Below are 14,692 nucleotides of genomic sequence, written 5' to 3' on the forward strand. Positions count from 1 at the left end.
ATGTTTCAGTCCTCCTCAGGAACTAGTTCAAAGGTAGCTAAAATGCATTGTTCTTAATACTTTTTCTGTTGTACAACCTTTAAATGAGGCTGTTCTGTTCACTGGCACAGAGCGGCGGTAATTCACACTCATCCTACAGGAACAGAGTAACTCTGCCAGCTGCTTAAGGAAAAGGAAAAAAAAGAGGCCCACCGAAGGGGACAGTTTTGCTTGCACTCACTTCCAGCCTGCAGATCCTTAAGGAACAGATGCCAAAAGTATTACTGTACCTCCAAGTGAAGAAATCACAGACGTTTCACACTCCCTTTGGCAGAAATAGAGCTCTAACTTGAAATGGTTGTACTGTAGGAGTGTGTTTCACTTGCAGAAAAAACAAGTATCCACTTACAGTTCTTTTTAATTACAATGTAAGATGTTTTTCTTTATACAAACACAATGCATAATATTGCTTAAGAATCAACTTTCATTCATGCAACCTAATTCAAATAAGATTTTAGTATTTTCAGCGTATTTATAATATTCGTTTTCTAACATCTTTTACTGTATTTATTCACAAACTCTTAAGTCTGAAAGAGGACAGCTGCTTTTGTTAAAGTCGACTTAAGGATTTATAATCCACTGATATAAAGTATCTTCTCCACATGATGGGGATAATTTCCTGTAAAAGTATCTACTGGCATGCATTAATTACTGTTAGTTACTGTGAGGTGGGAAAACAGGAATTTAAGGTGATATTTCAAAATACAATTAGATATATCCAAAGGGAAAAATCCTAAGTGTTCCTTACGTGGAATTTAAAAAAAAAATAAAATCTAAAATTCACTAACACCCCCCCCAACCCCCAAAGTGTTAGCAGTTTGCTCTTTGAGTGTCAGTCAATTATCTGAAGTATTCATAACATGAAAAAATACTCCAAACAGCCCAATACGCTCTTCAAACCACATCTACTTTGAATGGCTGCCACCTAAATACATAACCCTTTTTCATCCCATTTTATTAGCTTTATGCTTCCCTGTTACTTTTATGGCTTAGTATTCCATCCCCAAAAGCTTTCAAATAGGCAACTTTCAAGACATTATTGTTTTTGCAAGAATCACTTCCACCACAGAACCTGGCCATCTGATATGGTTTCCTGAGAAAGATAAAGAATGCCCTCCCTTTTTACCTTTGCTGTTATTTCAACATTATTTGTACAGTATATTCTCCCCTGCAGGAAATCTTTTGGACAAACTAAAGATCTGTGCATTGGTCTGAACATGATAAAACTGACGACTGATCCTCCACGAACACCTTTCTCAAAGCAGCACTACAGCAGCTATGCCTCCTGCTATGGTTCTGGAGGACTCTAGAACAGTAGTTTGCTAGCCAGCTGGCTACAAAGTGGTTCTTTAACCCAGGTCTGTAGCTGGCAAATCCTCCATTTCTTCCCCCAATCAAGTGTGGTTAAGAGGAAAGAAGCAAGCGGCTAAGTCTTCACTTTCTGCCTCAGGCTAGAAACAACCCAGCAAACAACCAGGATTTTAAGCACTGCCTCAAAGCTTCTCCAGCCACCAATAATTAAACTTAACTCCTCCCAGAAACAAGTTTTTGTTCTTTTGAACTTTGCAACTTGAGCATCAGGCCCAATTTGGAGAATTAAGCATCTTATTTACCCAAGTTCTTTCAGAGTCAGAAGTACACATGCACCAACCGTACCTATTTTTCCCTACTCTCTGCACTCCTCTCTAATCAGAATTCTGCAGTTCCTTCCCTTTAAAAATTTCAATTCACAATTTTTTTTTCAGTTTAGTGCTACAGCCAATAGAAAGGCCTTTGAGATGAGAAATCAAAATAAAACCATTGAAAACACACTAACAAGAAATAGGATAATCTTACATATAAAGAAACAGAGGTCAGACTTTCTATATTTATCCCCACCAAAACAAGATTTTCAGAGATAAAATCTTGGACCAGATAGTTACTTGCAAATGTAATCAACCAGGAGAACAGATTTCACAGAAATAAATTAATAATAAGCTGTGAAATGCATACAAGAGCGTCTCATTACTGCCTGCCTGCACCAAGCGAAAATATTCAGATACAGAAGAGCCTCCCTTCCTGAAGGCTTAATATTCACAAGTATGAAAGAATGCAAGAGAACCGCATGACGTAAGACCTTAGTCAAAAGCCAAACCCACAAAACTGAAATCTAAATCTAATGTACAGTAAAATCAATTAACACAATCTCAGATCCCACTTATTTTTCTCACAGGGAATTTTTTTTAATGTTTGGCCATCTTTGCTCCAACACTCGGAGGATTGTTTTAAAAGGTAGCACTGGTTGCTTTATAATGGCAATCACTCATTCCATCCATAAGTAAAACTCCGGGATTTATTAAATGAAAAATTATGTCACTGCTGGAACAAATGCATACATATACAATCCAGAAATGATGACAAAGTTACCTTACTGCAATAGGTACAGACTGCAGGTTACCTGTAAAAAATCAAAACCTGTAATTCAACTTTAAAAAAAAGAAAGAAGAAAAAAATTACCCCAGAACCTCTGCTCACCCACTAATTTCTCTGCTCTGCACTTCTACTGCCTGCTCATTCGACCCCAAACCTCCTGCATTTAGGTTCACATTTTGTATGGTACACCTGATGTCTCATTTTAAAGTAACATAATTTTTTGAACAGGTTTTATGTGAGGCCATACCTGAGATGTAAACAACAAAATTTTAACATTTAATAAATATCTGGAAAAATTCTGAAATGGTAAGTGATCTCATTAATTCTCCTGAGGTAACTGTAAACAGGAATTAGCCTGTTAGGAAAATTAAATAATTTTTTTAAAAATCACTAACAACTCAAAAAGTGGAGCTAGAACAATAGAAAGTTCCAGCATTTCAGTATTACCACAATCACAAGCATCTAGGTATAATGGGACATTGCAGTAATTATAAAAAGTTTCCTAAAACGCACTATGATTTCTGGAGTGTAAATATAAGCCCATTTCATCTCTTCCAAGTTTTGTTTAACTATATCTAGGTAGAAACCAACAGCTGAGTACAACTCCCATCAGCTCTTGACTTAGTTTTCAAGGACTGAGGACAAAAAATACTCAGCCTCCTGCCGATCACATTAGCCAAAGAGATGAAACTTTCTGGTCCTCTAACCTGCAACATGGTGTCAGTGGCTTCCCTGTTCTAACTACTGTCTAACAGCCTGTCAGAGGAACAGAACATTTCTTGGAAAAGAGACAGGAGAAGTAAACAAAGCTTTAAGATTTATCTGATCCAGCCACCTACCCATAACGCTCTCTTCAAAGACTGACAGTAGCTCCAGTTGCCTTTGAAAAACCTGCACAACACACTAGAAAAAAGCATAAATGAAGACCTATTTCTGCCGAGCGTGAAGACCAAAAGATGGAAGATGTGAACATTTCAGAAGCTGAAGAAGGCTCTGCAGAGGATGTGGTCTGTCTTTAGAAGATGCTGCTACTACAGTTATAGAAAGCACTTTTTTTTTAGAAGATAGTTTCAGTAAAACTGCAAAACTCAGACATATCAATGCACATCAGAAACTCAATCCTGTGGTTGCCAGTCAGGACCCAGAACTAAGGTCTCATTTCTAGCTCAAAAGTAAACTATACAGAAGTCAACGTAGCATCTGGGTGCTTGAAGGCACAATAATCTTAATTCTGAGAAAGTCAGAGAAAGTCTGAGAAAAGTGGAGAAAGTGAAGCCTGCCAACGTTCACATCTGGAGAGCAAGTCAGGCTACTGCATATATTGGGACAAACAGAACATGATCTAGAAAGGCAAGTCACCGCTGGAATGGAAACAACAAGTATCCATGCAGAGGTCTGAACTGTTTCAAGTCCTTGGAAGGGAAAAACATCCAGAAAAGCAAATGATAAAAGATGAGATGAAAGGGACACTCCAAACTTTCCCAAAAATTTCTAACAAGCAGGAAGGAAAATCTGACAGTGTAAGGCAAGAGCAAAGAGGCTTCCATGAAAACAGCTTGAAGGTCAGAGGGGTTACTGGAAAGATTCAGAGGCAGCTATAAAATGATTAATTTGTACCCAACTGCAATGCCCACCCAAACACCTCTGACAGACATTTCCTCTTACGTTCTACCAATTCATGTCCTGGGTCACGTGCAGCTTTTATAATTCAGCCATATTAACATCCTCTTGAAGTCAAACTTGGCACATGCAACAAACCTTTTATACTGAGTCACTGGAAAATACTGTAAAAACTATTTACGATCACACAGAGAAAACTATGGGCCAATGTCAGGAGAAAGCTTGCACATAAAATAGACACAGCAGTGGGTCATGTCCTAGTGCAACAAGATTAGCCACATACATGTGTGCTCAATATTGCCAGGGTACATCAGTCTGTTCTGCAGGCTCTGGGAAAACTTGGTGGTGTTGAAAGTCAATGGTGAAACTTTGCAGAACTGTTAGAGGAAATAAAAAATGGCAGTTACATTTTCTTATAATATTTTTTGGGTTGTTCCTTACAATATTTTCTATTTTTTTATTTGGAAAAAAAATACTTTCATTCATCACTCAATGCCTGTCACGCAACTACTTTTGTAAAAGTGGGTACCAGCTTAAGTCAATCTGTGAACCCCAAAGTTTCAAAAGTTTATGGGATTTTATTTAGTTCAATCACCTAAAAGACTGCATCAGGTAGAATCTTACAGTAGAGGAGCAGATTAATCATTTTCTTCAAACAGATGATGTGGGAAGTAAAAGATATCAACAACGTGAGAATGGCAATTTTATTTAGTAAAAGCTTTAACAACACAAGCCTGTCTCTGAAAATAAGGTCACAGTGCTGGAATTAACTGTGTCAAATCGTCAGGAGATGGGATTATAGAGCTTTCTTTTCCAACTTCCAACGGTTCTTACGAGAAAGAGGGAAAAGGGCCTGGATTGTTAAAGCTTACAAATTATGGTCTCTATCCTGCAGATACACAATGTAACGTTAACTGATGTGAAGCAAGAAAAGCTGAAAAAATACATTAATTCACCTTCAGATGAAATTTCAAAAGTTCTCAAAAAACCCCAGGCTTTAGACCTTTAGACTGAGAACAGTGTTTAAATAACTGGTTTTGAGAAATGAGATTTTTTCATGGGCTGTTTTATAAAAGGAATAAACATTTCATTAAAAATTTACTGAAGCTGTTTGTAATTGCTAATAAAATCTGAATTACTGAAACCTCTAGAAGTACTATAAATACAGTAACAGCTTCATTATATTTTGCACAACTATTTGTACCAATATAGTAAAATAATTCCTTTGAAAAAGCTGATAACCAAACCAACCACAACAGTAGCAGTTAAGCGTTTGAAAGGGTACTTCTGCAGTTAAGGCGCTCATGTTAACCATCAAGTTCTACAACCAACAGTATCCTCTCACAGCAACTTTTAGTTTAAGGGAGACTTTAGTTAGAAAAGCAAATGTTCGGGGGTTTTGCTCCCCCCCTTTTTAAAGTACTGATTTAGGAATACTAAAAGTTACCGAGTGATGTGACATAAAGATTCACGAAGCATCATTCCTTATCATTCAGGCAGCAAGAAGTCAGCCATGTCCATACAGCTCGAACACACATGCTACAAACAACTTGGACAGACAAGGACTTGAAAGACAGGACTTCGACAGGAACATACGAATCGACCTTAACTTGACTGTAATATGTGACTCCTCCATTATTTACAGTAACTATACATCTGTGCCACATTAAAGGCTACACGAAGCAGTAATTAAGAGTGTGCCGAGACTTCTCCCCAGATGTTTTGGAAAGTTTTTCTCATGGCTTACCAAACTCATCCCACCCCTCTTTTTCTTTCTAATCAGGTATTCTGCACTCAAGTCAGTGCAATGAAACGAGTGAAATCCAGTTCCCACGCAGCTATAGGCCTGCAGGTACAATAAGCCAACGCATATACTCTGCTTTCGATGTTCACATTCCACGGTATTTTAGGAACAATATTTACATTGTGAATGAGAAATCTTGGAGAGCTGCTGAGCTGCGGAGTTTGTTTACAGCGTTAGCGGAGTTACGTAAGAAATTTAAAGGACGACTCCGTTTCAGTCAAGCAATACGGACACGGCTATCTAATTCAGTCAGCGTCACGGCAGCTACAAAGCGCAGCCGATTCCGGCAACGTTTTCCACCGGGGGGAAGCGGTCAAATAACTGAGGTCAAACCCTCCAGCCTTCAGTGGCAGCAGAGTCCTTTCATTTCCCCCGTCATTTTCTTTCGGGATAAACCCTCGCCGAAAACCCTTCGCAGCCCCGGGGCGGGCGGGCTTGGCTGGAGGCGGGTGGCCGCCCCCGCCCCGCACTGGCTGCCTCAGGGCTGGCAGCGGAGGGCGGCGGAGCGCAGGAGGGCGGCGGAGCGCAGGGGGCCGCCGGCCGGCCGGGAGGCGGGGGCCGCGGCCCACGGCCCGGTACTAACCTCAGGGTGAGCATCGCCCGGGCGCAGGAAGGCGGCCGCGTCCCACCCCCCACCCCCCACCCCCCCCCGCCGGCCCCGGCCCCGGCCCGCCCGGGGCCTCACCAGCTCGGCGAGCGGCTGAGGCGCAGAGCGCGGCCCCCGCCGCCTCGTCACGATAAGAGTCCCCCAGCGCCGCCGCCCGCCCGGCCCCCGGGCGCTGAAAGGCGGCGAGATGCGCCGTCAAGATCCATCAGCCGCCTCCTCCTCCCCCCGGTCATTTTTGGGGAATCATTGGCAATGCCGTGAGCTACGACCTGCACGCTGACCGCCCCCCCTCTTCGCCCTAGCCCCCTTCGGATTAGGCGCCAGGAACCGGGGAGAGAGGGGGAAGGGCCGGCTACCGCCGGGGACGCTTGCTTGAAACGCGAAGATGGCCACGGATGGCTAGAGATAGCCAGAGGAATACTTTTCACCTTTCAACACCAAGAAATAATGCCATTTATTCGGAGTCAGCACTCAGCAATGTTGCAGGAGTGAGTTAAAGCCAGTTCGCGTGTTTTTGTAGCGCATTACAGCATGAGAGAAAATGAAAGGAGACTGTCCAGTCCAGCACTTTCAGTCTGGGGAAAAAAATTTACTTATTCAACTAGAAATTAATGTAACATTTTATTCCAAACCTTACCCTGACAGAGTCATTGTCTATAGCAACCGTGTCCATAACATTCTAATTCTCAAGAGCGCAACTTTCTAGTAAATGGTACATCTGTCAAACTGCAGGAAACATCTGGGAAAACGGTTAAATAAAAAGAAGTGAGATTAAACCTTTGTTTCCATATGGTTATGATATACATCTAGACTATGTTTGTAAATGTTCCTGGTTCTTTGCTTGCCTCTTGCTCAGATATCAGACTCGTGGATTGGCGTTCAGTTTTACCCCCATGTAGATACACGATAACTTATGCAATGTAAAATCTCCTTTTAATGAAACCAAAGAACAGCCCCTTGGGTAAAAATCCAACACCGGGGCTGGAGGGATTCGTGTTCTGTCCCTGCGTGCACAGGCCTCCTCATCACCGCCAGTACAGGGGCGATTCCTCCCGTGGGTGCTGGAACCTCTGTACAGCGATGGCACAGCTCTGGGCTTCACCAGGCAGCTTGGAACCTTAACCTACTATGGAAGTTTTATGCTCCTTTGCAAAAGGAGGAAAATGAAAGTGGAAAACATTATCTCAAAGCAGAATTCTGGAGCTAGCTAACAAAACCTTTCTGTTTGCAAGTGGAAACACCTGAGCTAACACTGCCTGACATTTCAAGTACTTAAACATATACCCAAATTTTGATAGATCAGGTCTTTTTGCAAAGGACTGATAAAGCTATCAATCAATTTTTAGCCCTGAAACTGTTCACAACAAGCATTTCACATGTGCTTGGCTACACCCTCCTGAACTGAAAGGGACTTGAGTACTTTCTCAAATTCCCCCTTGCATAAGAACTTCTGCAAAACTCAGTGTTAAATATTAACTCAGATATATTAGCTCTTTCAAGTCCGTCTCTGAATGTTCCATTTAAAGAACATTTGTTGGAAACAATTTAAGAATAATTTTGTGTAGTCCAAGATCTCCATTAATGAACAAGAAAATACATCTGATTGATTTGGTTCAGCATTCAAGGAATGCATACAAGAAAAAAGAAAAAGAATTAGAAAAAGCAGTTTGAAACCTGCTCTGTAATCCTTTGTCCACTGTAATCAACAAGAGCCACATTGTAACAGCTCCACTGGCAATACAGAGGATTTCAGCTTCAACAGGACTGCTTTGAAAACACCAGGTTAATCCTAAAATACTTCAAAGGCATATTTGTGCCAAGAGAACTCAGCGAAGATGCCTGCTAGCAAATGAGAGACATTTTGGGTGTTCCGAGATGTGTTGCGTTTGTTTTTTTTTTTTTAAAATTCCAATTTGTCACAATAAAATGACAGTGTAAACATATTTCTTAATACCACATGAATTTTGGAACCAAAAAAAAGCAGTAGTTAGCAGCAAAAAACTTTTCTGAAAGCTCCCACGCTACCTCTGCAACCCAGTTCTAAATCTTTGCAAGCCCCGCTCAGAGCTGGAGCCAGCTTCCACCACAACAGGGACCTGATTTTCTGCAGAACATTTCCACCCTGCATTCTCAGCTGGGGTCAGGGAATGGTAAGGAGGAAGGTGACAGTGTCCTCCTCTAATAAGGAGCATCATTTATTGAGTACTTCAGATCTTACTCAAAATTCCTTGCTTTGAGCTACTACAAGCTTGAAGGGGACACAGCTGACCCTGCTTTGAGCAGGAGGTTGGATGAAATGACCTCCTAAAGCCTGTTCTAACCTGAATTATTCTATGCTCTTCAAATCCAGGTAACTTTCAGGACATCTTAAGACAGATTTTTTTAAAAAGGATGCCAGGTTAATTTCTATTACAGTGTCTTTAAAGTGAGCAAACTCCATTGGATATTCATGGTAAGAAACTTAGGATATATGGCAGCTTCCAAACTCCAGGAATCTAGTCTGGCTTTATGGATCAGGTTTGCCAAGATTCTTCAGTGTAACAAAAGCAAAGACACAATCTAGAATTTGGAACGGAAGTGTCTGGGTCTGTATGGTTATGTCCAAAACTAAACGTCATCTTATGCGATACAGATTAAACTACCTTATTCATGTGTAGACCTTTCTCTTATTACAAGAAAAAGCCAAATTCTGTATCACACAAATTAAGAGATGATTATTCCTCAGACTTCTACCTAACAGCTGCAAACTTTTGCTGTAAGATGATTTTCATACAGAAATTATCACTGCGATCCAAATGCCACCAAAGCAAATGGGAATTGTGACAAAGAGATTGAGGGGAAAATATTCCATTCACAACCCTGCCTGTCCCAAACCAAAAATGCTAACTTCCAGCTTGACGCACTCGACAAGCGAACAAAAATAATAGTCCCTTCCAATACAAATTCAAACAGCCAGTTTCACGTATAATTTTACCAGTAACACAAAATCTGAATCCTTTTGAAGAGGTCAGTGACATCAATTCACTTTAACCTTAAATATAGTGATGTGATCCCACAGTTTGCTAGCATACAAACTATTTTTAAAATTGCTACACCACAAAGTATAAAGTATTAGCCATAACCGTCCCTTGCCCCAAAGCAGTTACTTATTTGCTAGTTCCTACCAAAAATCAGAGAAGCAAAACCAGCCCAGTGTAATTTCTTTTTTAAAAAAATTAAAAATGTCGCGCTCTTGGCATTTACTCCTTCTCTTCGCTACTTGGCAAGCGAAACGCCCTGAGAAGAAACTGCTATCAGACCGCTCCGCTCCCTGCAAGGACTCTTACAGCAGAACTGGTGCCCGCTGGGAAAAGGCTGATGTCAGCTCTTAAGAGCTCCCTGCAAGGATAAGGAGGCCTTTGTTTTCAGCTGAACTGTGAAAATGAGAAAATGCCTCCAGCCTGACAAACAAGAAACCCACAGAACGCAGGTCAGGCCTGAGACCTTCGCTTAAAGGTACAAGGCACTTCATTCACGTTCCCCTGACATCACAATGCCCAGATAGAGTTAATTTTACACAGCAGTTGCCATGAAATGTTAAATACACCTTGGAAATATAACAAAGCAGCTTCGTTTGTTAAGACAGACTGGTATAGCTCTCCAGCCACTCTACCCATGCATAAAGCGCTTGTAATTCTTATATAAATCAAGCTCCTAATTACTCTTCTGTAAATCAAGGTGATTTTAGTGAAGTCATAGGAAAACAAAGGCATGTTTCAACTTGAGGCTTAAAATAAGCTTGCTTCTCCTTTACAAAGCACCCGAAAATAAAGTATGGTACAAAAAGCACGTTTTACTTCAGCAAGATTATACTTTAGCGATTACATTTTAAGTAAAACATTTGAGGGACACACAAGAAAGTGTGAAATGAAAATAAAGCAATTTTGTATTACAGTGCCTAGTTTTTAATTTGGGGTGGAAGTATTTGTTTTTCCCAAGTAAGGAACTTATGGGTGTAATCTCTATGACCACAAAAATACAGAAGCTGTGTAAATACAGTCCAGTAAGCTGCTGTAAGGTAGACAGTTTCACATATTGATTTTTAAAAATTAATCCACAAGGTCTCAAGTGTATTTTATTACCCTGAAGCTGAAAATTATCTCCTCTGAAAAACAGAGCCTTTGATAAATGGTTCTTTGCACAGGAATTCCATTACATATTTTAGAAACATAGTAGGATTGCCAGGGCATTTGATTCACTCTACTCCAGAGACTGTACTCCAATAGTTGTGTTTTTCCATGATAAAAGTAAACATACCCAAGTACAACTCAAAGAACCTAATCAAAGGAGATACATCAGGGAGTTACACCTGAGCAGGGAGTATCTCAAAGCATTCAATTTCCAAACAAAAGGCTGGCATCATTGGATTTCTAATAAAATATCCAAAGCATTTAAATGGATCCATTCCCACAGAAGCACAGTGACTGAGACGCCAGGGTGCTGGTACCAAAGAGTTAACATCAAAATGCTAACAAAAGGTTCTACCATTTATAATGACCACAATACCCTGGTGTTAACAGGATGAATATACAACTGCTCCACAGTTCTACCAACGCAATCACAAAGACCCGAATGTCTGAACAAGAGCTGCTTGCGGTTATAAAGACTTCTGTCTTCTAAGCGCTGACTTCCAAATGAAAAAGATCTGCCCATCTGGACATTTAGAATAATTGAAGACATTCAGCCAGAGGAGTATGGATTTAAACACCGCTATGTGGCAAAGATGTGCGGTCTGTAGCCCTAATATTGACTGGGGCAGCTATGCCTAGTTTTTCTATCACCAACTCTTTCGCCCTATGCTTTCAGGGGACTTTGTCCTGAAAAGTTCAAAATACAGAGACTCTAAGCTTCATCTTTACAGTCCAAATCACAAAAATGTCTCTGCTATCACCAAAGATATCGTGTCATCTAGTCTCCCCATCACACTCCACATCTCTTATGGATCTGGTTTTCTAAACTTAATGTCAAACTTATACTTCTAGAACTCCCAAGTCACTACAATGTGACTGCCATTATTGTGTTCCATAAAATATTTCTTTCCCCAAATCTACTAATTTTCTTTACCGCGAGCAAGTCAAGCTTCTACAACACACTTCCCACCTCCAAAACAAAATTTTTAGAACAGTCCCACAAAGTTTGAGTAATCCGTTTCTGTTGTTAAACCAAAACATCATAATCTAAAAAAGAGGGAAAATATGAAAAACAATCGAAAAAATAATTTGATTGGTGGTGGTGGCAGGGAAATGGAGGTAAAATTCGGAGAACGTTTGTGAATTTTTCTGATCTATCTGAAATATATAGATATTCAGCTATTTCAGATATATCACAAAAGTTTGAGGTTTTGCAATATTCAGTTAAAGGCATATTTTCATACAGCCAGATCAAACTTACAAAATAAAGTAGAAAAAAGATGGCCTCATGTATGCTATTTTAGATTACGATTCATCTGCAGTAGATGGTTTAATTGAAATAGATTTAGTCCCATCACATGAACACTAGGGCAGACAACCAGTGCTTTTTATTATAGGAAGAAAAGATGCACACTTCATATACAAAAATCACAGAAAGAATCTATTGAGTAAAAACGTAGCACACTTATACCACGTATAAGTGAAAACATACCACACTGGAAAAGATCAGATAGCTTTAAAATACATCTAAGGGATCACAGGAAATAACTGCCTGTATCTTTTAGTTTTGAACCTTCGTTGCACATGAGTCTGTTGGTTCAGACTTCATTATTTTTATGGCCTCCACTGTATAAAGTGTTATAATGTACGTAACCGCCAGCTGTGTTTTATTTCATCACTAGCAAATGAGTTCTAAAAAAAAAAAATTAAAAAAAAAATCACACCTTTCCCCACAAAGTTACATAACAATTCAAAAATGCCACAAATTTCTTCAGCTGTGTCATGTACATATGCCACAGAAATGCAGCATACTGTTCTTTCCAATACCAGCATTCTCAGCTCCAAGGAAAGGCTCTAAACAGTTAAGATTTTAAGAGAAAGAACAAGGTATGTTGTAAATAAGAAGCCTCTTTCTGCTTGTGAGCTTTTATTGTTTTGCACTGCTTCAGTGCTGGATTCCTGATTTGTAACAAATTCCAAGACTGCAGACTACAGGCCCAGCCTCTGACTAACACTATAGTGATTTATTTGAGGATAAATACCTCTGTCCGCATCTTATGACTGAACACAACAGTCCACAGCAGCGTGGAATGCGAGGAATGCAGAGGCTGCAGGAGCTGAGGCAGCAGGGAAAGGCGCACAGCTATCGGGCTGCCCTGGACTGCTGAACCGCTCGGATCACTTCCTCCAGTCAAGAATGAAAGGAATTCTCTAAGCCTGTACTTCATGCCAACCAGACTTGCATTCCCAGGAATTAGAACACAGCAAGAATGGCATTTGATGATTACCCAACACATGCACCTAACTCATCGACACCTTACCTGTGTGAAAAATTCCACATCTGACTGTCAGAGCTGCGGTGCAATCCTTTAAGTAATGTTTAGCAACAACTGCAGCTTGCCCAGTTGTCAAGGCAGACTACAGAGCAGCTGGCTCACAATCTCCTGGCCTCAGAAAAATGCAAAGCACTTCTGTTTCCCCTCCTTCTGCTTCCCCACCCCCATCACAGCAGAGAGTACAGAGCACTCAGAATCAGGGGAAGTGAAAGGAGCAGATTACAAAGAACAAACGAACAATACTTGAGAAATTGCAAGGTGAATACGTATGTTTTACTATAAATAGTCAAGTTGAGCTAATTCCTGTTACTTCATGCTGTATGAAAACAAAAGAAAACAAGAAGTCACCCATCTAATCACACCAGCCTTTGTGCAAATCTTCCACACAAACTGGAACAAAGGAAAAATCTAGCACAAAGTTTTAGACACAGTGTGATTTTAGCACACACAAAAATGAAGAGGATAGCATTAAATTCTATGAACCAGCGGCAACAGAAGCAAGACACTTACAGATGCGGATTGAACATTCGACTCATTTTAGAAACATGGTCATTTTCACAGTCTAGCTCATCATCCCCTTGGTCCATGCTGAGCTTTCTCTTGTTGGGACTGATAGGAGGAGGGCCTGTTCGATGGTTGGTTAGAGCAGAGGATACTGGAAGAGACTGCATTCTGGGCTCACCTCTTAGAGCTGCTTCACCTGCAGGAAGACAACAAGTGAGAATGATACACGACAGGGAAAAGCAAGGCAAAACAGCATGCTCTTTGAAAACATTCCTGCAGAAAAATTTCCCAACCAGATGTCAGGTCTGCACAGGCCCATTTAACATGGTTGTAAGATAAATAAGGCATCATAAACCATACTTGAGTGCTTTATGCTGGAATAAACAGGTGAAAAAATGTAATATGAGAGGGGTCAACTCACCCCAGATGATCCGAAAAGTTGAGCAAACGCATCTTTCCAACAGCATTTTTATTCAGAAGCATTTCCTTTTACAAGCTGCCATTCCAACACTGAACTTTCATTACCTCATTCTGTAAAGCATGACTATTCGCAATGAAACATGCTTTGTTCCTTTTCTTATGGTTGTGGTTATAAATTCCAGGGCTACAGTTCACATTTATGCCAAATATTCAAGATCTAAAACTGAATAAACGTTCAAATTCTCAAATGATTCCTTTTATAAAAAGCTATCCAAACCAAGCTTGTCTGGTATATAACTATGCAAGGTAAAAATTAGGGAAAAAATTGGAACTTGCTGATGTAAGTTTTAAATTTGTCCTTAAATGTCCTTCTCTATACTTTTAAACTATGCTTGAAGCAATGAATGAAATAGCAGGGTTCTTCAGCAGAAGAATCACAAAATTTCAATTTTAAGAATGCTAATTTTCAACTAGGCAGACTGATGGTAGAGTACTGTGTAGATTATAAATTTTATATAATCTAACACTTACCAGAAAATGCCATTCACAGTACATGGGAACTGTGTATAAATAATTCCAGAAATGATACAATTAGCTTGCGCATAAACATATTCACGTATTGTTACTAAGCATGCATTGAAGTGTGACCACAGTACTTTTCCCATTTCAGTTAAATGTCTCACTAAATGTACACCCTAAAGCACAGCGCTGCATTTCACCAGCAGTTACGGATTTCACTGGAACTTACATCCTTACAGCCACAGGTCATATTTAGACCTCA

General features: G+C 40.2%; 1 protein-coding gene across 5 annotated transcripts in view; it reads right to left on the reverse strand.

Moving 5' to 3' along the window:
- The window catches only part of VGLL4 (vestigial like family member 4), a 93,618-nt gene that overhangs the window by 12,620 nt on the left and 66,306 nt on the right, over positions 1 to 14,692 (reverse strand). For 4 of the 5 annotated variants that reach the window (XM_075052868.1, XM_075052864.1, XM_075052867.1 and 1 more), the window contains one exon: positions 13,498 to 13,687. In XM_075052868.1, the coding sequence (XP_074908969.1) occupies positions 13,498 to 13,687 (190 nt within the window). Of the gene's footprint in view, positions 1 to 6,458; positions 6,495 to 13,497; positions 13,688 to 14,692 lie in introns of those variants that run through there. The other variant, XM_075052869.1, reaches the window with a different exon arrangement.

This window comes from Buteo buteo, chromosome 21 (assembly GCF_964188355.1).
Source record: "Buteo buteo chromosome 21, bButBut1.hap1.1, whole genome shotgun sequence".
Lineage (NCBI taxonomy): Eukaryota > Metazoa > Chordata > Aves > Accipitriformes > Accipitridae > Buteo > Buteo buteo.